The 22,554-nt window shown below is 44.8% G+C and overlaps 1 protein-coding gene across 1 annotated transcript; it reads right to left on the bottom strand.

Moving 5' to 3' along the window:
- Positions 1-5,306: 5,306 nt before the first annotated feature.
- LOC125550939 (calcium-dependent protein kinase 24) lies at positions 5,307-9,741 on the bottom strand. Its single transcript, XM_048714076.1, has 9 exons — positions 9,480-9,741; positions 9,203-9,294; positions 8,454-9,111; positions 7,553-7,696; positions 7,322-7,474; positions 7,095-7,210; positions 6,228-6,395; positions 5,895-6,119; positions 5,307-5,787 (listed from the first exon to the last, which is right to left on the bottom strand). The coding sequence occupies exons 3-9, from the start codon at positions 9,055-9,057 to the stop codon at positions 5,656-5,658; spliced, it is 1,542 nt and encodes a 513-aa protein (XP_048570033.1). The 5' UTR covers positions 9,058-9,111; positions 9,203-9,294; positions 9,480-9,741; the 3' UTR covers positions 5,307-5,655.
- Positions 9,742-22,554: the final 12,813 nt, after the last annotated feature.

Raw genomic sequence — 22,554 nt, 5'->3', positions numbered from 1 at the left:
GGGCCAATGGGTGCATGGAGGAGCATTGTTGAAAAAGCCCCAAAAAGTCCCAAAAAGACTCTCCTTGAGAGTCTTCTTCATTTAGTCTCAAATGTCTAGTTTAGTTCCTAAAAAATCCCTCCCGTTTGGTAAAAAAAGTCTTTAAAAGAGACTTTTTCTATTCCCTACACAAAAAAAATCCCTGAAAACAAACACCCCCTAACTTGAGTTGCTCAAATTATTAGGGCCTGTTTGGTTTGCAGCCTAAGCTTGCCACGCCTAACCTTAGTCGTGCCACAATAGCTTAGGTATGTGTTTGGTTTATTGCCACATTTGTGGCTTGTCACACTTTTCTAGCCACTTGATCCACATGTCATAGACTCAACTTTTTGCTAAATCTTGCCACACTTGTGGTGGCCATTTTGTGAGCCACACTTTGCCTAAGCTCAGTTGTGGCAAAATTAGTCATGAACCAACACAGGCCCTTAGCCACACTTTGGCTTGTCTAAGGGAATCTTGTCACATTTTTTGTGCTATGACATATGGGGTTTACTTCTCATAAAAAAAATCTTGCCTTGGGTGTGACTAGAAACAAACACCCATTTAACTTGATCAAACTTGTCTAAAGTAAAGTGTGGTAAAGTGTGGCAAGATGTGGCTAGACACCAAACAGCCCTTAAATTTCTTAGTGGGCTGGGCTCCAGGACGGCCCGCAAAAAAGACTTACCCATTCCAATCCAGCTCTTAAAATGGAGATTGCCTCAAAAAGAAAAAAGCTCTTAAAATGGAGAGGCAAAATTTACTCCAGGAAAGAGAAAAAACTGTACCCTCAAAATGAAAATCAAAAAGAAAAAGAAAAAAGGGAGACACAACATCAATTAGCTTTCTATTTTTTTTCGAAACGGAGGCAAAAATTTTGCCTCATCGATTAATTAAGAAGAAGAGAATTGTTCAACTAATTTAAGAAAAAAGGGACGAAAACCTACACAAACGAAGCACGAACTAACTGGTCATTTTGACCTTAATTAGCTTCCTACTTAGGGGCAATGTCATATCTGCAACATCGTTTTCTGTGCAACATCAAATCGAATTTGAGCAACGGGCATGTCAAAATCAGGATATCAGAGATGCTATGTTCAGATATCAGTAGCTGCAACTCACTTCCTTCTTCAGTACTGGAGCCTACTGAATGTTCTAGTATGTTATCTGCATTTAGTTTAGCATGCTTTGTTATTTCCTCCATGCCTTTCAGGTTTAGCTTCAGTCATCAGCGATGCATTATCTTAGTTCTTGACAGATTCTGTCCTGAAGGATGTTCTTCCCCTTGGAGTGCTGTTCTGGTTATAGGTATGAGTCTGTATCGCCACTTTGTACGCATCTATGAATTAATACGTACATGGCTTCAGTTTGCACTATCTTTGGCATGCATTCGTCCACATTCTCATGCACAGCATTGAGCCCCTCGGCCTCTTGTGGTTCATTTCGATAGGGGAGATGTTAATTACTCCCTTCGATCCAAAATAAGTGTCGTAAAGTTAGTTCAAACTTAGCTCAAAACTGCGATACTTATTATGGATGGGAGGGAGTAACTTTTATGAAGATCATTAACTGAAATGTGCGTGGGTTGGGGGATTTGGACAAGTGCTCGCTTGTTAGACAAACTACTGCTTCCTGTCATCCGGATATTCTCTGTTGTAGACAAAACTGTCATCAGTTTTCAATGCTTAAAGCGAGAGAGTTTCTTTCTGATCGGCTACGTTCTTTCACCTTCATGCCGGGTGAAGGTACTACCGGGGCTATTTTGCTTGCCTGGGATCAGTAAGTTGTGGACTGCCAAATTGTCAGCAAGCATAAGTTTCACGTCACTGCTAAGTTCAGTTCTAGCACCAGCAACATGTCCTTCATGCTTACCACCGTCTATGCGCCTTGTGAGTTGTGATGAAATTGGCAGAGTGGATTTCTTCTCTATCATGAATCAGGTGGTTGCTACCATTTCTGGTCCATGGCTGTTGCTGGGTGATTTCAACATGTACAGGTTTGATTATAGGAAATCCAAGGGGCGGCTTAACTGGCATCTCATGGAAGTTTTTAACGATTGAAACCGGGCTAAGAGCATGTCTAACAGAGCCCTCAAAAACTCAACCTTCAAAACCAGTTTGAGGGCTGAAAAAATGTCGTTTTGAAGGCCGGAAATCCCTGGCGCAGATCAGTGCCCTCAAACCAACCCTCAAAATCTCTGTCTCGTCGTCCTCTTCGTCTGCACGGAGGGAATCGAGCCGGGACGCTCGAGAGCGAGGAATCGTCTCTGTCTTCATCAACGTCGTGCGCTGCTCACCGCCGGAATTCGTCGTTGTTTGTCGACGTGGGTGCCCGCCCGCCACTGTTTTTGGCCGACGTGGGTGGCCGCCACCATCTTCACGACGGGGCAGGGGCGGGCGCCGGTGTTGGCGCGGGGGCCGTTGCCGGCGGCGGAGGAGCGGAGGAGGGGGTGGCCGGGGGCTGGAGGGGGTCCATGGCCGGCGGCGGTGCCGAGAACCAAGGCTGGCGGCGGCGCGGTGGTGAGTGGCAGTTGGGGAAATTTCATTCCCGCGCAGCTCGTTGACCAAGTGAGGGTTGGGCCTGGAAATTGTCCTCCAACCCTCACTAGTGCAGGTTGGCCTCGAACTTGAGGGTTCGGCTTGGAATTTTTTTTGAGGGTTTAGGGATTTGAGGGTAATGATCTGCGCCTTTTTTGCTCAACCCTCAAACTGATAGTTATTTTGAGGGTTTGATCAGTTTGAGGGCTCTGTTAGACATGCTCTAAGGGCATCCACAACTGTCCCAATCCCACAGTGCGGACGTATTTTGCCATCCAACACAGTCCTGCATCGGTCTGTAGGCCGGCTCAGACGCATTTTTTCCCGCAAACCGAAGAGGAGGGTGGCATCCGCATCTGACTAAGTTGGCCCACCAAATCCTTCTCCCTCGTCCGCGTGCTTTCCCGCCTGATGTCAGCTGTCCGCATTCATGTTGTTGTTGGAGTGGCCGCTCCGCATTGACCCCGGCCCAAAGCGGACGCGACCTCTCACTGTCGCATTGAAGCGGCGCGCCGACCGAGAGAGCGCCGCCCGCTGCACGCTCAGCTGAACACCCCTGATCACCGTATTCAAACGGCTACAGACTGCTCGCCTACCTTCATTAAACCCACGCGTGTGCCGAGAAACCTACTCCGGCCACACATCTGTTCGTGAGCCGGCCGACATTAAACCTAACGCCGGTTGGCTCCTCGCATCCGCTTGCTATTTAAACGAGGTCAGGCCTTACTGGCCGACGGCGTTGGTGTCCGCAGACATCGTGTCACCTCCTTGGAGGCGCCGCTGTGGAGTCCACTCCCTACACACTCTCGGTTCCAGCTCTTTGGGTGAAAGTCTAAGGCCCAGTCGGGTCGGGCAACGGCGTCGACATCATTGCTTCCTTCTTTGGAGCACCGTCTTGAAGAATATTGGATCCCGTTTGCGCGCTCCATGGATTGGACGCTCGCGGCACTGCGGTCGGCAAGTGTCCGTCCGACAATGGTGTTGTGGTGCGACTTCTTGTGTGGCAACGATGGCGGCTTCGGGCGGAGTTGGGATGCTGAGCCTTGGTAGTCAGTCCCATCCGTCGTGTTCGAGGGGTTGCCGTGCCTCACTTGTCTTCCTGAAGTCGGAGCTGCAGAGGAGGTGCCTCCGCGGTGATGATGACACGAGGCCGGTGCTCGGTTGCAGTATCGGCTCGGCGCAGGCCCAGTGTTTTTTGCCTGCAATGCTCGTTGACAGAGTCGGAGCTGCCTGGTTGTCGGCGTGTGTGGTGGACTGTTTGGCATCGGCCGGCGCAACACTTGTTTGCCGTGAGGGCTACATCAATGGTCATTGATGATGGTCGGAGTCGCCCTCGCGCGGGGGTGTGATGACGATGACACCGGATTGTAACCTCGACGGCACTTTTCTCTTTAACGGCGTGTATGTGTTCTTGTGTGGGTTTTTTTTAGGGGAGTTCTTGTGTGGGTTGCCAGGTCGTCCTATGGGCCTTTTTTGTACGCAGCGTGTTGTGGTGGTTTTCACACAGTTTTTCATTAATTAATTGAGCAACTCTTTTTGACCTTTTTTGATGAATCGGACACTAAAAGACCGTGTTTCGAAAAAAAAATACCTAGTGTGCATGGCAGCTTCTTTCGGAAGGTGCGTTGGTTTCGTCCTTGCCAAATTTCCCAGCAAGCAAGCAAGAGTAGTGTCTTCGCTCCTTTCCGCCACTCAGTTTCTTCCTACTCCCTCCGTTCTAAAATAAATGACTTAATTCTGTACTAAAATTTAATATAAAGTTGAGTCATTTATTTTGAATGAAGGAAGTAGATGTGTTGCGCAATTGCCGTGGCTTTTGTGGTGATGCCAGTCTTCCTTGTGGTGGTGTTTGGGTATGAACCAACACTCCAACAGTGGTATATCGGAGTTTGTTGATAATGCGGAGTTTGTGGAACGCATCAGTGAAGGAAACAAATATGGGCCTATGTGGTGTGTACTTTTTGCTGCTTGTGCTGTGTCGTCGTGGCAAGCCAGGAATGATCGCACTTTCAACGACAACAAAAAGATGGTTGCCGGGGGTATTGTGCTCTAACGCTTTTATCGTCGGCTCAGAGGCCAGACTGTGGAGTTACCGGGCACGGCGTCAAATGGACAGAACAACTCTTTTATCGTGGGCTCAGAGGCTTCCCACTTGATTCTTGTTGCTTAGGCTACTATTTTTTCTGCCTTGTGTTTCACTTCTGTAAAGCACCCCCATGTAACTATTTTCAAAGTTGTGCGTGGAAGCTCTCTGTTTCCACCAAAATCATGTACGTAACTGACCTCTGGTCACCCGGGCTACCGCTCGTTTTGAATGTATATAAGGTAGACCATTCTTTCAAAATAAAATAAAATAACCAAACAGAATTTCAGTACACATTGCTAAGTCTAAATCGCCTGATTTCTCCTTCATACACGTCGCGTCACTGATTCACGTGATGGCCAGGTTGATCGACTCAAGGGATTCTCAGTCAATGGAGACACAATCACACAAACTGACCCATGTTTTCTGTCATACGAAGAGAACATACACGATGATTTTTTCAGAAAATCAAAGGCCCGAACCCCAAGGACAAAGCATTATGCCTATAGATAGATAGTGCAGTTAACGGACATGTTTATGGTAAATTGATAACGGATTCAATTTGTGCAAAATTGTTTGAAAATAGTTTCTTTGTGCAGAAATTTTATACTACCTCGTCACTGTATAGACAAGGTAGCCCCATTATATAGGAAAAAATAGACACAAGGTGACCAGCCAGCAGGCATCATCTGAATTCCTTTCAACAACTGTACCAACAGTTGACAGTAAACAGAAGTGACAGTAAAAGAGTTGATGCAATCCCCGGCTACCAACAGTGTTCAACCACAGGAATACACAATGCAGTTCATCGCATCATCACCTCCATATCCAGCGTCTAAGATTCGGTTACAACCAAAGGAGTGCGCCATTCCCTCCCTCTAGCTACTGAGTACTACTAGGAGACTCCATCTATCTCCCTTTCCCTCTTAGATTAGTAGTAGTCCAGCTGATCAGGCATGCAAAAACTTCCACAAAATGGCATCCACCAGGTATGGCATTTCTCCTCCCCATGCCGACTTAGCTGTTGCTGGGATTCAAGATGTCGCCGAGATTCAGATTCAAGCTGTTCCTCATGGTTCGCCTCCCTGTTGCACCCGCATTGCCCTTCCTCATCATCGCCGTGAACTCACTGTAATCGATTTGCCCGTCCTGAAAACAACACAGAGATTAATTGGCAAACAGACAAGTCAGGAATCGAACAAAACATATATGCATGGGATGGGACAGGGTGGAATTTAGTATGAAGAAACTCTGACATTGTTCTGATCGACATCTTTGATCATATCCTCAAGGTGAACATCATCCAGACCAAATTTGCGGCATGCATGTGATAGCTCATCGATGGTGATGAATCCACTTCCATCCTTGTCAAAAAACGAGAATGCTGACACCAAGTTCTCCTCCCTCTCTAGTTTATTCATGTGCAATGTAGCTGCGATGAATTCACCATAATCAATCGTTCCGCTGTTGTCGATGTCCGCCTTAAACAAATAGATAGATACCATTATGAATCATAAAATCCAGAGATTCTGTTATACTCGTTTTCTGAATGAAGGAACCGTTTATTTAGCTTGTAACGAAGCACCTACCGCATCCATTAAAGCCTGGATTTCATGTTCTGTTAGCTCTGAGCCCACCCTTTTCAAGCCATCTTTCAGCTCATCAAATGTTATAGTTCCACTATTGTCGGCATCAATCATTTTGAACAGCTCCCTTAGACCTCCAATCTCTTCCTCAGACAGGCTTTCAGCAATAACCTGAAGAAAAAAATGATAATAGTAAGATGAATATCTGTGAATAAGCAGCTCAAGATGAGCATTGCAAGTTGCAAAATGCTTATCAAGTATCTGAGAAATTATGCAATCTTTATAATGCATCAACAGCCATAAACCCTCAAGACTCCATATATATGTATTTAGTTCACAACCAAATAACAAACAGAAAAAAGACGGGGACCTAATAACAGCATTGATACACTAACTACTGTCGTATAACAATAATCTGCTATGATAATATGGATCTGAACAAGATCATTCTAGAAAGCTAGAAAACCATCTGGATAAAACAAAGTTGGCCAAGACTAGCAAAATAGAGAAAATTAGGCAGGCACGTCAAGATGCTCCACTATTTCCTTCCATAAATGTGTATGGTAACAGAAAAAAGCAACACTGATGGTAGCCAGAGATGCTTGGACTTCGATAGGCATGCATTGGTATATGATGCAAATATGGCAATACTATTGTTAAGAATAATGGAACGAAGCATTAAATTTGAGGTAACTTAGCAATTAACCACATGGATACAACCTACATCTGGAGAATTAGCTAGTGCATTTACTAGCACATTCATGTAACATGTTTCTCTTGTTTAATAAAACTTTACTGTTAGGGTTTTCCTACAGTTTTCTGCTCAAAAAGAAGTTGTGAATTTACGAATGGACAATTGAAAATTCATACCCTCAATGCCATCTTCTTGAGCTTGTTCATTGCAGAAAAATGCTTCAGTCTTGACAAAACAGCAGAATCAATAGGCTTATCAGGTGCCACAGCATCATCAACAATCCATGGGTGACCTGACAGGCATCAAAGGCAATGACAGTATGAGAAGCAAAAAATCAAAATATATCCTGTCTAAAGCACCAAACCTACCAGTTCCATGAGTGATAAGGAGGAGGTGCACTTACAAAGAACCTCATGAGCAGAGAGTCGCTTTGTAGGATCCCTGCAAAGCATAGTACGGACTAGATCTTTAGCGCTGTCAGAGATACTAGGCCAGGGCTCAGACTCAAAATCAAGTTTGCCTCGAAGGATCTGTCTGAAGATTCCTGCTTCAGTTTCTGAAAAGAAAACATGCATGAAGGAACATGAGAATATGGAGGCCTACCAATTTGATGGTTTAACTGCAACTAGTTTACCTGCCCAGAAAGGGGGGACACCACATAGCAAAATGTACAGAATCACCCCAGCACTCCAGACATCAGCTTCTGGACCATAGCATTTCTGAAGCACCTCAGGTGCAACATAGTAGGGGCTCCCAACAACATCAGAGAATTTGTCACCTGAGGAAATGGAAGCAGATATTTCAACAAATCTAGTCCGGCTCGAACAGAAAATTTTAAGTAAAACATAAGACTCAAAATATACAACGTAGCATTTGAAGCGCCAGATGAAAATATCAAATCAAGACTGCACACTAGAATAACAGCTAAATTGATGATATTTTTTCGGAAACAACTAGACTGATGATATTGCTAGTAATGGGTACTACACATTTCACAACATGTAACTAGTCTAAACTTGCTTCAGAGATTCGAACCAGTGTTGTCTGGTTATATGAACGCACTTGTCTTCCTACCCATATGAGGTTCCGAAATAGTAATCTTATGAACATTACAAAGTTACACGGTTCCTTTCAGTATCTTGCAGCCATCATATCTAAAAGAAGACAAGTTTTGGCAAGTCTTCAAGGTTCCAACGAGATAAACCACACAATAACACAAGCACTGCCCTTGACATTCATTAATACTAGGAACTGTTTCTGACACTCCTTTTGTTGGCAACTACAACAACCCACTAATTATCATAATTTCCAACTGGAACTCCAACACTGTTCCAGTACCAGTTCTTCCCACTTTCAAAGCAATGTCACCTCATGGCAAGCATTCTTACTCTAGCAAAAGGAATAAAAGCACTATCGACATTTAAATCAACCTGATCAAATATGCTATGCCAACAAAGCTCGAACTGGTCAACAAAGTACTACATATGAAAGAACAAAGTACTACACATGTAAATCAATAGAAGCATAGTACATACCGGGCTTGTAGAACATGGATAGCCCAAAATCGGTGGTCTTGAGCGGGGCGTCCTCGGCAGTGCTGGCAAACAGGAAGTTCTCCGGCTTGAGGTCCCGGTGCATGACGCCGAGCGAGTGGCATGCCTCTACGACCCCAACGATCGTCCTGATGAGCTGCGCTGCGGCACGCTCGGTGTAGTGCCCCTTGGCCACGATGCGGTCGAAGAGCTCCCCGCCGGCGCAGAGCTCCATGACAATGTGCACGAAGAGCGCGTCCTCGTAGGCGCCACGGATGCGGACGACGTTGGGGTGCTCGGAGAGGTGGTGCATGATCTGGATCTCGCGCCAGACGTCCTCGTAGTCCTCGCGGCACAGCAGCTTGCGCTTGGGGATGGACTTGCACGCGAACTCGCCGCCGTCCTCCTTGGCCACGCACAGGTAGGTGGTGCCGAACTGCCCCTGCCCCAGCTTCTTCCCGATGCGGTAGTGGTCCCGCACGTTGGCCGTCTTGTGCGGCAGCACGGACGCCGGCCGCCCGGACGGCGCCGGCGCGGCGGCCACCGGCGGCAGCTTCGGCCTCGGATTCGCGCCGCCGCCAGCGTTGCCGCTCGCGTCCGGCTGCATTGGCGAGTCCTCGGCGCGCACCCTGGATCAAGAACCGCACGGAGGCCGCGAAACCTTGAATCAAGAAACGAGGAGGGGTCAGAAAACCGGCGACGCGGCGGCGGGATGCAATCAAGAACCGGTCAAAAAGGGGGAGCTCGCTCACCTCCGATGGGGATTCCTGTGGATTGCGACGGAGCAGCGCAGAAAGCTCGGGATCTCGGAGTGGGGCTCTGGGGATTCTTGGGCTTTCCAACCCTGTCGACGAGATTAGGAGGCGAGAAAAAGGAGCTTTATGGGAGGTTTATGGCCAAAGCGTGAAGCAAAAAATAAAGAGAAGGGCGAAGAAATCTTGCTCTCACTTTCTCAGGTGTCACATGGGGAAGATGCAACCTCGCCCAAGAAATGAGAACGGAAGAACTGGGGGAAAGATTGGCACAAACCTCTTTATCCTGCGTGGAGCTGCTACAAGTTGGAGGAGTCGGGTCGCACAAAAGGACAGGATCTTGGTGGCTCGCCCATTTTTTATACGAGTTCTCTGGGGTAGGGGGGAGGGGATGGGATGATGACGACGACGACGACGGGGACGATGGTAATCTCTTCTGGGGTTGGAAATGGTAAAAGGGGAGGATGGGTTGGTGAAGAGGGGGATAGGCCGATTGGGGGAAGGAGAATGCCTGCCGGGCAGGATTGTTAGGTCAGGTCAGGTCGTACCACGACTCCACGGGGTTTTCAGGAAGGAGGGAGGAAGGAACCAAGACCTCTCCTCCATTATTTTACTCTTTAAAATTATTAATTATGTTTTCTTTTCTCAGCAAAACATTCATTATCGGATATTCCCAACTAATGGGTCCTACATTTTATCTAAGGACGTGCTTGGCTGCCTACATGCAGCCCAAACATGCAAAAATGACCCGTTTAGTAGCCTGCATTCACTGATTGCCTACATAACATGAATCGGTTGTTTCCCCTTAGACAGGCCCGGGCGTTACAGGGAGAAAACGCGGCGCCGAGCTCATGCGACGATGGAGATGGCGCGAGCTCGCACGCGTATCATGAAAAGTGATGGGAGGAATTGGGGTCACCTCCCGCCGATTCAGTCGCCCTATATAGCCAGTCTCATCTCACCGTCCAAACTCTCGCCACCATTCCCACTTTCGAGTTATCCTTGCCATGCGGTTCAACACTGACGAGCAGGTAAAAGGTGCTTCTTCTCCACCCGGTGGTACATGGTCGTGATGATTTGTGTCTGCTTCTTTACGAGCATGTCCCATATGATTTGTGTCCTCCTCTTCTCGGACATGTTCCTGAAGGAAATATGCCCTAGAGGCAATAATAAAGTTGTTATTTTATATTTCCTTATATCATGATAAATGTTTATTATTCATGCTAGAATTGTATTAACTGGAAACTTGATACATGTGTGGATACATAGACAAAACATTGTGTCCCTGATAAGCCTCTACTAAACTAGCTCGTTAATCAAAGATGGTTAAGTTTACTAACCATAGACATGAGTTGTCATTTTATGAAAAGGATCACGTCATTAGGAGAATGATGTGATGAATGATGTGATGGACAAGACCCACCCATTAGCTTAGCATATTGATCGTTCAGTTTTATTGTTATTGCTTTCTTCATGTCATATACATATTCCTTTGACTATGAGATTATGCAACTTCCGAATACCGGACGAATACCTTGTGTGCTATCAAACGTCACAACATAATTGGGTGATTATAAAGATGCTCTACAGGTATCTCCGAAGGTGTTTGTTGGGGTGGCATAGATCGAGATTAGGATTTGTCACTCAGAGTATCAGAGAGGTATCTCTGGGCCCTCTCGATAATGCACATCATAAGAAGCCTTGCAAGCAAAGTGACTAATGAGTTAGTTGGGGGATGATGTATTACGGAACGAGTAAAGAGACTTGCTGTTAATGAGATTGAACTAGGTATGAAGATACCGACGATCGAATCTTAGGCAAGTAACATACCGATGACAAAGGGAATAACGTATGTTGTCATAACGGTTCGACCGATAAAGATCTTCATAGAATATGTAGGAGACAACATGAGCATCCAGGTTCCGGTATTGGTTATTGACCGGAGAGGTGTCTCGGTCATGTCTACATAGTTCTCGAACCCGTAGGGTCCGCACGCTTAACGTTCGATGACGATTTTTGTATTATATGAGTTATGTGATTTGGTGACAGAATGTTGTTTGGAGTCGCGGATGAGATCACGGGCATGACGAGGAGTCTCGAAATGGTCGAGAGGTAAAGATTGATATATAGGACAATAGTATTCGGACACCTGAACTGTTCCGGAGGGTATTGAGTACATATCGGATCACCGGAAGGGGTTCCGGGCACCCCCGGCAAAGATACGGACCTTATGGGCCAAGAGAAGGACAGACCAGCCCACAAGGGGCTGGTGTGCCCCCATATAGGCCGTAATAGGAGGACAAGGAAAGAGGGGAAGAGAGAAGGAAGGGGAGGGATTCGGCCTCCCCCTTCCTTCCCTCCTCCCTCCTCCTTCCTCCCCCCTCCGGAACTTATGGAAGGGCGGAGGCCGAATTGGGGAGCCGCCCAAGTAGGATTCCTCCTACATGGGGCGCCCCATTGTCTGCCTCCTTCCCTCCAATCTATATATATGTGGGGGGCACCGCTAGAACACACAACATCAATTGTTAGCCGTGTGCGGCGCCCCCCTCCATAGTTTACACCCCCGGTCATAGTTTTGCCGTGCTTAGGCGAAGCCCTACAAGAATCACTTCACCATCACCGTCACCACGTCGTCGTGTTGACAGAACTCATCTACTTCCTCGACACCTTACTGGATCAAGAAGGCGAGGGACGTCATCGCGCTGAATGTGTGCAAAACTCGGAGGTGTCGTACGTTCGATGCTTGATCGGTCAGAGATAGAAGAAGTTCGACTACATCAACTGCGTTGTCAAAGGCTTCCGCTTTCGTTCAACGAGGGTACGTAGACACACTCTTCCCCTCTCGTTGCTATGCATCTTCTAGATAGATCTTGCGTGAGCATAGGAGATTTTTGAAATTGCATGCTACGTTTCCAAACATTGGCATCTGAGCCAGGTCTATGCGTAGATGATATGCATGAGTAGAACACAAAGAGTTGTGGGCGGTGATCGTCATACTACTTACCACCAACGTCTTATTTTGATTCGGTGGTATGTTGGATGAAGCGGCCCAGACCAACCTTACATGACCACATTCATGAGATCGATTCCACCGACAGACATGCAACTAGTTTTGCATAAAGGTGGCTGGTGGGTGGCTGTTTCTCCAACTTTAATTGAATCGAATTTGACTGCGGCCAATCCTTGTTGAAGGTTAAAACAACAAACTTGATAAATCACCTTTGTGGTATTGATGCGTAGGTAAGAACGGTTCTTGCTAGAAGCCCGTAGCAGCCAGGTAAAACTTGCAACAACAAAGTAGAGGACGTCTAACTTGTTTCTGCAGGGCATGTTGTGATGTGGTATGGTCAGGACATGATGTGATATATGTTATTGTATGAGATGATCATGTTCTATAAAAGTTATCGGCAACCGACAAGAGCCTTATGATTGTCTCTTTATTGTATGAAATGCAAACGCCATGTAATTATTTTACTTTATCATTATGTGTCAGCGATAGTTGTAGAAGCAATAGTTGGCGAGACGAGCACGACGCTATGACGGAGATTAAGGTGTCAAGCCGGTGACAATGGAGATCATGACGATACTTTGGAGATGGAGATCAAAATCACGAGATGATGATGGCCATATCATGTCACCTATTTTGATTGCATGTGATGTGTATCTTTTATGCATCTTATTTTGCTTAGTACAGCGGTAGCATTATAAGATGATCCATTAACTAAAATTTCAAGGTATAACTGTTCTCCCTGCGTATGCACCGTTGCGACAGTTCGTCGTGTTGAGACACCACGTGATGATCGGGTGTGATACTCTACGTTCACATACAACGGGTGCAAGAAAGTTTTGCACATGCGGAATACTCGGGTTAAACTTGACGAGCCTGACATGTACAGACATGGCCTCGGAACACTAGAGACCGAAAGGTCGAACGTGAATCATATAGTAGATATGATCAACATAGAGATGTTCACCATTGATGACTACTCCATCTCACATGATGATCGGACATGGTTTAGTTGATTTGGATCACGTATCATTTAGATGACTTGGAGGATGTCTATCTAAGTGGGAATTCTTAAGTAATTTGATTAATTGAACTTAATTTATCATGAACTTAGTCCTGATAGTATTTGCATATCTATGTTGTAGACCAATAGCTTGCGATCTAGCTCCCTTATTTTTTTGATATGTTCCTAGAAAGTTGAAATATGATAGTAGCAATGATGCAGACTGGGTCAATGATCTGAGGATTATCCTCATTGTTGCACAGAAGAATTATGTCCTTAATGCATTGCTAGGTGACATACCTATTGCAGGAGCTGATGTAGACGTTATGAACGTTTGACAAGCTCGGTATGATGACTACTTGATAGTTTAGTGTGCCATGCTTCACGGCTTAGAACCGGGACTTCAAAAACATTTTGAACGCCATGGAGCATATGAGATGTTCCAAGAGCTGAAATTGGTATTTCAGACTCATGCCCGCGTCGAGAGGTATGAGACCTCTGACAAGTACTTTGCCTACAAGATGGAGGAGAATAGCTCAACCAGTGAGCATGTGCTCAAAATGTCTGGGAACTACAATCACTTGAATCAAGTGGGACTTAATCTTCTAAATAAGATAGTGATTGACAGAGTTCTCTAGTCACCATCACCAAGCTACTAGAACTCCGTGATGAACTATAATGTGCAAGGGATAACGGAAAAGATTCCCGAGCTGTTCGCGATGCTGAAATCGGCGAAGGTAGAAATCAAGAAAGAGCATCAAGTGTTGATGGTTAACAAGACCACTATTTTCAAGAAAAAGGGGCAAATGAAAAGAAAGGGAACTTCAAGAAGAATGAAAAGCAAGTTGCCACTCCCGTGAAGAAGCCCAAAGCTAGACCTAAGCCTAAAACTGAGTGCTTCTACTACAAAGGGAATGGTCACTAGAAGCGGAACTACCCGAAATACTTGGCGGATAAGAAGGATGGCAAAGTGAACAAAGGTATATTTGATATACATGTTATTGATGTGTACTTTACTAGTGTTCATAGTAACCCCAGGGTATTTGAAAGATCGAGGATGTCGCCTAGAGGGGGGTGAATAGGCGCTTTAAAATAATTACGATTTAGGCTTGAACAAATGCAGAATAAACCTAGCGGTTAATTTGCCAAGCACAAAACCTAAAACAACTAGGCTCACCTATGTGCACCAACAACTTAGGCTAAGAACGATAAGCAACTATGTGATAGCAAGAAAAATGACAAAGAACAATATGGCTATCACAAAGTAAAGTGCATAAGTAAAGGGCTCGGGTAAGAGATAACCGAGGCACGCGGAGACGACGATGTATCCCGAAGTTCACACCCTTGCTGACAGGACATGCGGTGCCCCCATGTGTGATTTTGGTAATTGATGACATTCTCTATGGACTAATGGTTGCATTGAGTTATATTTGAAGGATTTGTCCATAGGCATTTCTTGAAGTACATGTGTTAGTTTCAAGGAGTTTATGAGTTGACCAAGGTGGTATTAAGGAATTATCCAAGTCCTTCTCTCTCAAATCCCACTGAAGCAACTAATGCTAGGGAGGAAAATGAGAGGAAGAACAAGAAGGAGAACACCAAGAACTCCAAGATCTAGATCCAAGGGGTTCCCCTCACATAGAGGAGAAAGTGATTGGTGGAAATATGGATCTAGATCTCCTCTCTCTTTTCCCTCAAAAACTAGCAAGAATTCATGGAGGGATTGAGAGTTAGCAAGCTCAAAGAAGGTCAACAATGGGGGAAGAACACGAGCTCAAGAGATAACGTTCAATGGGGAAGAAGACCCCCTTTTAAAAGGGGGGAGACAATCCAACCGTAACTCCCGCCCAGCCCCGCACAGGTCGGTACTACCGCTGGGGGGGAGGGGCGGTACTGCCACTGTGGCCAGCGGTACTACCGTTCCACCTCGCGGTACTGCCGCGCAGTGAGAAGAGAGCGAGAAGCAAAGCAGGACCTAGACCTAGGGCGGTACTACCGTGGTGATAAGGGTGGTATTAACGCCTATGAGCGGTACTACCGCCTATGAGCGGTACTACCGCCTCTAGAGCCGCAACTAGTGCCGCAAAACCCGACACGAGAGGAGAACCCTCGAGTCGAGGCGGTAGGAGCACGGAGCCGCAGCGGTACTACGACTGAGAGCTCCAAGCGGTACTACCGCTGGGACCAGATCTCAGGGAGAAGGCCGCAAGGGAGCCTTCAACGAAGGGGAAAAGCTCAGAGGGTGCAAAGGGGATGTGTACGTGAAGAATCCACCCATACTTTTCCAAAACAGATCCCATAAAACCAGAACTGCCATAACTTCTACAAAAGAGCTCCGAATTGAGCAAACTCAAGCTTGTTGGATACAAGACGACGAGTAGCATCAAACACAGAAAGAAGAGGCAGGGGAGGTATGCCTAACAAATGGAGGAGTGCAACCTTCCACAGAGAAGAATGGGCATAACCTCCAACATTGAAAACATCATAAAAGATGCAAGTGAACTCCGTTTTCGACGAACTCAAGCTTGTCATCAAGATGACGATAAGCTCTAGAACTCTCAAAGAGAACCAAACAAGAACCAAGAAAGATGATGCAAGGATGCAATGGTTTGAGCTCTCTAGAACGATACAATCAAGCTACTCATCAAGAGCCCCCCTTGATAGTACGGCAATCGATCCTATAACCCGGTCTCCCAACTACCACTATGAGACCGGTAAAATAGAAAACCTATCAAGGGCAAACCTTTGTCTTGCACATAGTCCACTTGAGCTAGATGATGATGATCTTGACTTCCTCAAGTTGGACCACCTTTATTGATTGTGTTGGCTCGATGAAGACTAGTTGATTGCTCCCCCATACTCCACTATGGGTGAGCCACTCTTTGGCACATCTTCATAAAACCATTGTTACCATAATGGACGGCAAGCTTCAAGCATTTGATCTCTTCATGATGCTCCACTTGAATTTGCACATCGTAACCTAACCCCACAAAGAACTCTCACGAAAACCATGGGTTAGCAAACAAAGCGCAATGGACAATGCTTACCATAGCATGGGATCACTTGATCCCCTAGTACATCTTGTATGCTTTGCGTGTTGATCAACTTGATTCATTCTTGACTTAATCTTGATCAACCTTGAATCTTTCCAATTCTCTTCATTTGGATGATGTCTTGAAGGTAGACATGAATGATCACACAATCTTCTTCTTCAAGACATGCTTGCAATAAGCTCAACACTCACATGACCAATCTTTGGATAATTCCTTGAATAGCACCTTGGTCAACACAAACTCTCCTTGAAACCAACACATGTACTCCAAGAAAAGCCTATGGACAAAACCTTCAAATATAACTCAAGGCAACCATTAGTCCATATAGATTGTCATCAATTACCAAAACCAAACATGGGGGCACCGCATGTTCTTTCAGTATTTGATACCGGTTCAGTTGCTAAGATTAGTAACTCGAAACAGGAGTTGCAAAATGAACAGAGACTAGTTAAGGGCGAGGCGACGATGTCTATTGGAAGTGATTCCAGGGTTGATAATATCACCATCGCACACTCCCTCTACCTTCGTGATTAGTGTTGGACCTAAATAAATGTTATTTGGTGTTTACGTTGAGCATGAATATGATTGGATCATGTTTATTGCAATACTGTTATTCATTTAAGTCAGAGAAAAATTGTTGTTCTATTTACATGAATAAAACCTTCTATGGTCATAGACCCAATGTAAATGGTTTATTGAATCTCGATCATAGAATAAACATATTCATAATATTGATGCCAAAAGATGCAAAGTTGATAATGATAGTGCAACATACTTGTGGCACCGCCGTTTTGGTCATATTGGTGTAAAGCGCATGAAGAAACTCCATGCAGATGGACTTTTGGAATCACTTGATTATGAATCATTTGATAATTGCGAACCATGCCTCAATGACTAAAACTTCGTTCTTCGGAACAATGGAGCAAGCCAATGACTTATTGGAAATGATACATACCGATGTATGTGGTCGGATGAGTGTTGAGGCACGCGGCGGGTATCGTTATTTTCTAACCTTCAGAGATGATTTGAGCAGATATGGGTATATCTACTTAATGAAACACAAGTCTGAAACATTTGAAAAGTTCAAGGAATTTCAGAGGGAAGTGGAGAATCATCGTAACAAGAAAATAAAGTTTCTACGATCTGATCGCAGAGGTGGATCTTTGAGTTACGAGTTTGGCCTTCATTTAAAACAATGTGGAATAATTTCACAACTCACACCACCTAGAACACCACAAAGTAATGGTGTGTCCAAACGTCATAACCATACTTTATTAGATGGTGCGATCTATGATGTCTCTTACTGATTTACCACTATCGTTTTGGGTTATGCATTAGAGACAACCGCATTCACGTTAAATAGGGCACTGTCTAAATCCATTGAGATGACACCGTATGAACTATGGTTTGACAAGAAACCTAAGTTGTCATTTCTTAAAAGTTTGGGGATGTGATGCTTATGTCAAAAGGCTTCAGCCTAATAAGCTCGAACCCAAAGCGGAGAAGTGCGTCTTCATAGGATACCCTCAGGAAACCATTGGGTACACCTTCTACCACAGATCCGAAAGGCAAGATCTTTGTTGCTAAAAAGGGATCCTCTCTAGAAAAGGAGTTTCTCTTGAAAGAAGTGAGTGGTAGGAAAGTAGAACTTGATGAGGTAATTGTACCTTCTCTTGAATTGGAAAGTAGATCATCAGAAAACCGTTCCCGTGATGCCTACACCAACTAGAGAGGAAGCTAATGATAATGATCATGAAACTTCAAATCAAGTTACTACCGAACCTTGTAGGTCAACCAGAGCATGTTCCGCACCAGAGTGGTACGGTAATCCTGTTCTGGAAGTCATGTTACTAGACCATGACGAACCTACGAACTATGAAGAAGCTATGATGAGCCTAGATTCCGATAAATGGCTTAAGGCCATGAAATCTGAGATAGGATCCATGTATGAGAACAAAGTGTGGACTTTGGTGGACTTGCCCGATAATCAGCAAGCCATTGAGAATAAATGGATCTTCAAGAGGAAGACGAACACTGATGGTAGTGTTACTATCTACAAGGCTTGACTTGTCGCAAAAGGTTTTCGACAAGTTCAATGTGTTGACTACGATGAGATTTTCTCACTCGTAGCGATGCTTTAGTCTGTCCAAATCATGTTAGCAATTGACGAATTTTATGATTATTAAATCTGGCAAATGGACGTCAAAACTGCATTCCTTAATGGATTTATTAAAGAAGAGTTGTATATGATGCAACCAGAAGGTTTTGTTGATTCTAAAGGTGCTAACAAAGTGTGCAAGCTCCAGCGATCCATCTATGGACTGGTGCAAGCATCTCGGAGTTGGAATATACGCTTTGATGAGGTGATCAAAGCATATGGTTTTATACACACTTTCGGAGAAGTCTGTATTTACAAGAAAGTGAGTGGGAGCTCTGTAGCATTTCTAATATTATATGTGGATGACATATTGTTGATTGGAAATGATGTAGAATTTTTGGATAGCATAAAAGGATACTTGAATAAAAGTTTTTCAATGAAAGACCTCGGTGAAGCTGCTTATATATTAGACATCAAGATCTATAGAGATAGATCAAGACGTTTAATAGGACTTTCACAAAACACATACCTTGACAAAGTTTTGAAGAAAGTTCAAAATGGACCAGTCAAAGAAAGGGTTCTTGACTGGGTTGCAAGGTGCGAAGTTGAGTAAGGCTCAAAATCCGACCACTGCAAAAAAATAGAAATAGAATGAAAGTCATTCTGTATGCCTAAGACCACATGTTCTATAAAGTATGCTATGTAGTGTACCAGACCTATTGTGTACCTTGCCATGAGTTTGGCAAGGGGGTACGATAGTGATCCAGGAGCGGATCACTGGACATCGGTCAAATTTATCCTTAGTTACCTATGAGGACTAAGGAAATATTTCTCGGTTATGGAGGTGATAAAGAGTTCATCGTAAAGAGTTACGTCAATGCAAGCTTTTACACCGATCCAGATGACTCCGAGTCTCAATCTGGATACGTATTGAAAGTGTGAGAAATTAGCTAGAGTAGCTCCATGCAGAGCATTGTAGACATATAAATTTACAAAATACATACGGATCTGAATGTGGCAGACCCGTTGACTAAACCACTCTCACAAGCAAAACATGATCACACCTTAGTACTCTTTGGGTGTTAATCATATGGCGATGTGAACTAGATTACTGACTCTAGTAAACCCTTTGGATGTTGGTCACATGGCAATGTGAACTATGGGTGTTAATCACATGGTAATGTGAACTATTGGTGTTAATCACATGGCAATGTGAACTAGATTATTGACTCTAGTGCAAGTGGGAGACTGAAGGAAATATGCCATAGAGGCAATAATAAAGTTGTTATTTTATATTTCCTTATATTATGATAAATGTTTATTATTCATGCTAGAATTGTATTAACCGGATAATTCCAACTCTATGTGGCAGACTCTACGTTCACATACAACGGGTGCAAGACAGTTTTGCACAGGCGGTGGCAGCACAGCTGGACACAGGAGGTAGGAGCAGGCGATACGGCCAGCGCTGGTTTGGGAGGCTGGAGCAAGAAGACCAGAGGTTAAAGAAGCACGACGGCTGTTGGATGGACATCATACGGTCACTGCAGCTAGAATCGTTTATATTGACTAAGTTGACAAAGCCCTTGGTATGCGTCAACTTAGTAGGCCCACAGGTCAGCCTCTGAAACGGTGCGCCCCAGATGTCAGGGGAGGAATCATTTTTTGGGCGGCTGAAGCAAGAATATCTGAGATTGAAGAAGAAGCACAAAATCTGTTGGATGGACATCCAACGGCCACTACTGCTAGAACCGTGTGTTGACTATAAGTTGACAAAGCCTTGCGTACGTGTCAATTTAGTAGGGCCACAAATGTGTGGCAGAGAACATATAGCCCATTTGCGATTTGTAAGAATGTACAACCCATTTTTGAATTCTAATGGAATTTACTACAGTCCATTTACAGTTTGTTAAAAGTACAGGCCATTTTGTAGCTATGACAACGATTAATAATTTCAACCAGCCGCTCAAAACAGAATTCAATAAAATTTCCCACATTTTGATGGGATCTGAAATATTTTTATTCCAAAATTTCTAGTCAGACTAAATATAATTTCAAAATAAATTTGTATTAGGTAAAAATCCAACGAAGTATTGCACACACAACAAGTAATGAAATTAAAATTTTCAAAATCCAATAATAATATATTTTTAAACTAATTACGTGTTTGATGCATTTTTTTACAATTACTGCCCAATTTTTATAATTACATCCCGTTTATTATTTCTTAAAACTCATTTTCTTGTTAAGCCTAATGCATCCCACCTAGGAAAGATTTGCAGCCCAACGGGGTGGAGAATAACAAGTTGAGCCGATTATTGTGTACAACTGTCGGCCCAGTTGCATTGCTGATATTAAAAAAAGCCTGTGTAGTACAGTACAACTTTACATGGCTACTCAGCCCACATTCACCGACGCCGGAAAGGCCCAAACAAGGCTTCTGTACAATTTTTTGAAGTCACTGAGCTCAATTAATAACTTAAGAAAAAAGTTAGAGTACAGTGGAATCTAATTAAAAGCTGTCACGGTCGAAGAAATAATTCAACGGGTCCACTTGTGCGTGTGTGTGTGAGAGAGAGACCCATGGTCAATGCTCGTAAATACATCTTTCAGCCATATGTATTACCGATGCTCAGTAAAAACTTATATAGTTGACGCAGTCATATAGAACATCATAGCACACTAAACTTGCGTACAAAAATTTCACGCAGGCGGCACAATCAGGGTGGAAGCAGTGGATCACTATGGGTAGGGCTATGTTGAAACCAACGAACTAATACATAACAGTTCATCGTCTTTATCAATGACGGGAAAATATCTTGAATGTTGTGCAAAGAAACAGATAGACAACACAATACGTTCTGCTAGCACATTAAGTTGACGTACAACCCTTCCTAAAAAAGTTCAGGTACAAAAATAGAACAGGTCACAATCAAATGTACTGGCACATCAGTGCTACACACCCATAGCTCGGATTTAACTAGTATCTGATAAGATTCAGTTGTTACCTCAAATTAGAGCACATTCAGGCAGCCAGCCCTGCCTCTTCTCCCAAAGAAGTAGTGGCCTCCGCCACACGATGGAGTAGGCCCCGTGCCATCCATCATTCCGAGCAACACGGGGAAAGTCTGATGTTGACTCCTGTAATGGACGTCGTCGACGGACCCTGGCACCAGCGGCGGGGCAGGACTTCGATTGATGGATTGACCACTTCTTCGACATGCACGAACACTCGATACAGGTACATCCCTAATGTGGTCTACGACGGCCTTGGTGGCGACGAATAGTACAACCCTGGTTCCTACACCGGTATCTCAACACCAATCACCTTAGGTTTGGTGGACGACTTCTTCACCCATGCCATAACCATTAGAGCCCAGCTGTCTGGAGGAACAAACATACTTACGAGCTCACCTCCAAGGTCGCTGATAAGCTCATTCATGGACTCGTTGTTCCAAGCATGTCAAGGCATGCCGTGGAAGGTAAGCTTTGTTAAAAACTCAAGCTCAAAGGGCACCGAGCCCCATCCTTGGTGCCACCGATCAAAGCTCACTAGCGCACCATCGCAGAACAAACGCCGGGAAGATTCGAACACACGACTGCACTCGAAAGTTTTCTGAAACCTGATGAATAAATCAGCTGGCGGCAGACAGACTTCGACGAGCAAGTCACTTATTTGGATGTCATGCGCAATGCCAAGAGCTTTCACAAGGTCGTCCAGCAAGACGGGAGGCCGGTCCCCGTTGATGGTTACCATCAGCACTTTGCCGACAAACTAGTCGTCAAGCGCCGCCATGCCACTGTTGAGCCATAGCACGTAGCTCCCGAAGGCAAGACGAACCTCAGGATCTCCGGCATAGAGATCTGCATTGACCGGCGACATGATAGTGCGCTTGAGTACATGGAGTACATGCGGGGGAATTGGGGGAACTGCAATAGGAATCGAGATTCTAGAGGTGGGGGAGGGGCGGGAGATTGGGGATGAAAAGGTAGCATGAATTTCGAATACGCGCCAATATGTCCTCGGCGCACAAGTGCACGAAAACACCGGTGGAGCCCACATGTCGGCCTAAGATTCCTTATTCTTTCTTTTTTTGAGAGCCTGACCTTTTTTTAGGATCTTTTGAGATCCCGGCCTAAGAGTCATAATTGACATGTTTGGCATTGCGTTACTACTCGGCCCATATCCAA

The sequence above is a fragment of the Triticum urartu genome, chromosome 4, assembly GCF_003073215.2.
Source record: "Triticum urartu cultivar G1812 chromosome 4, Tu2.1, whole genome shotgun sequence".
In the NCBI taxonomy this organism is placed as follows: Eukaryota; Viridiplantae; Streptophyta; class Magnoliopsida; order Poales; family Poaceae; genus Triticum; species Triticum urartu.
Note: the sequence above shows the minus strand (reverse complement) of the source record. Positions and strands in the feature narration are given on the sequence as shown.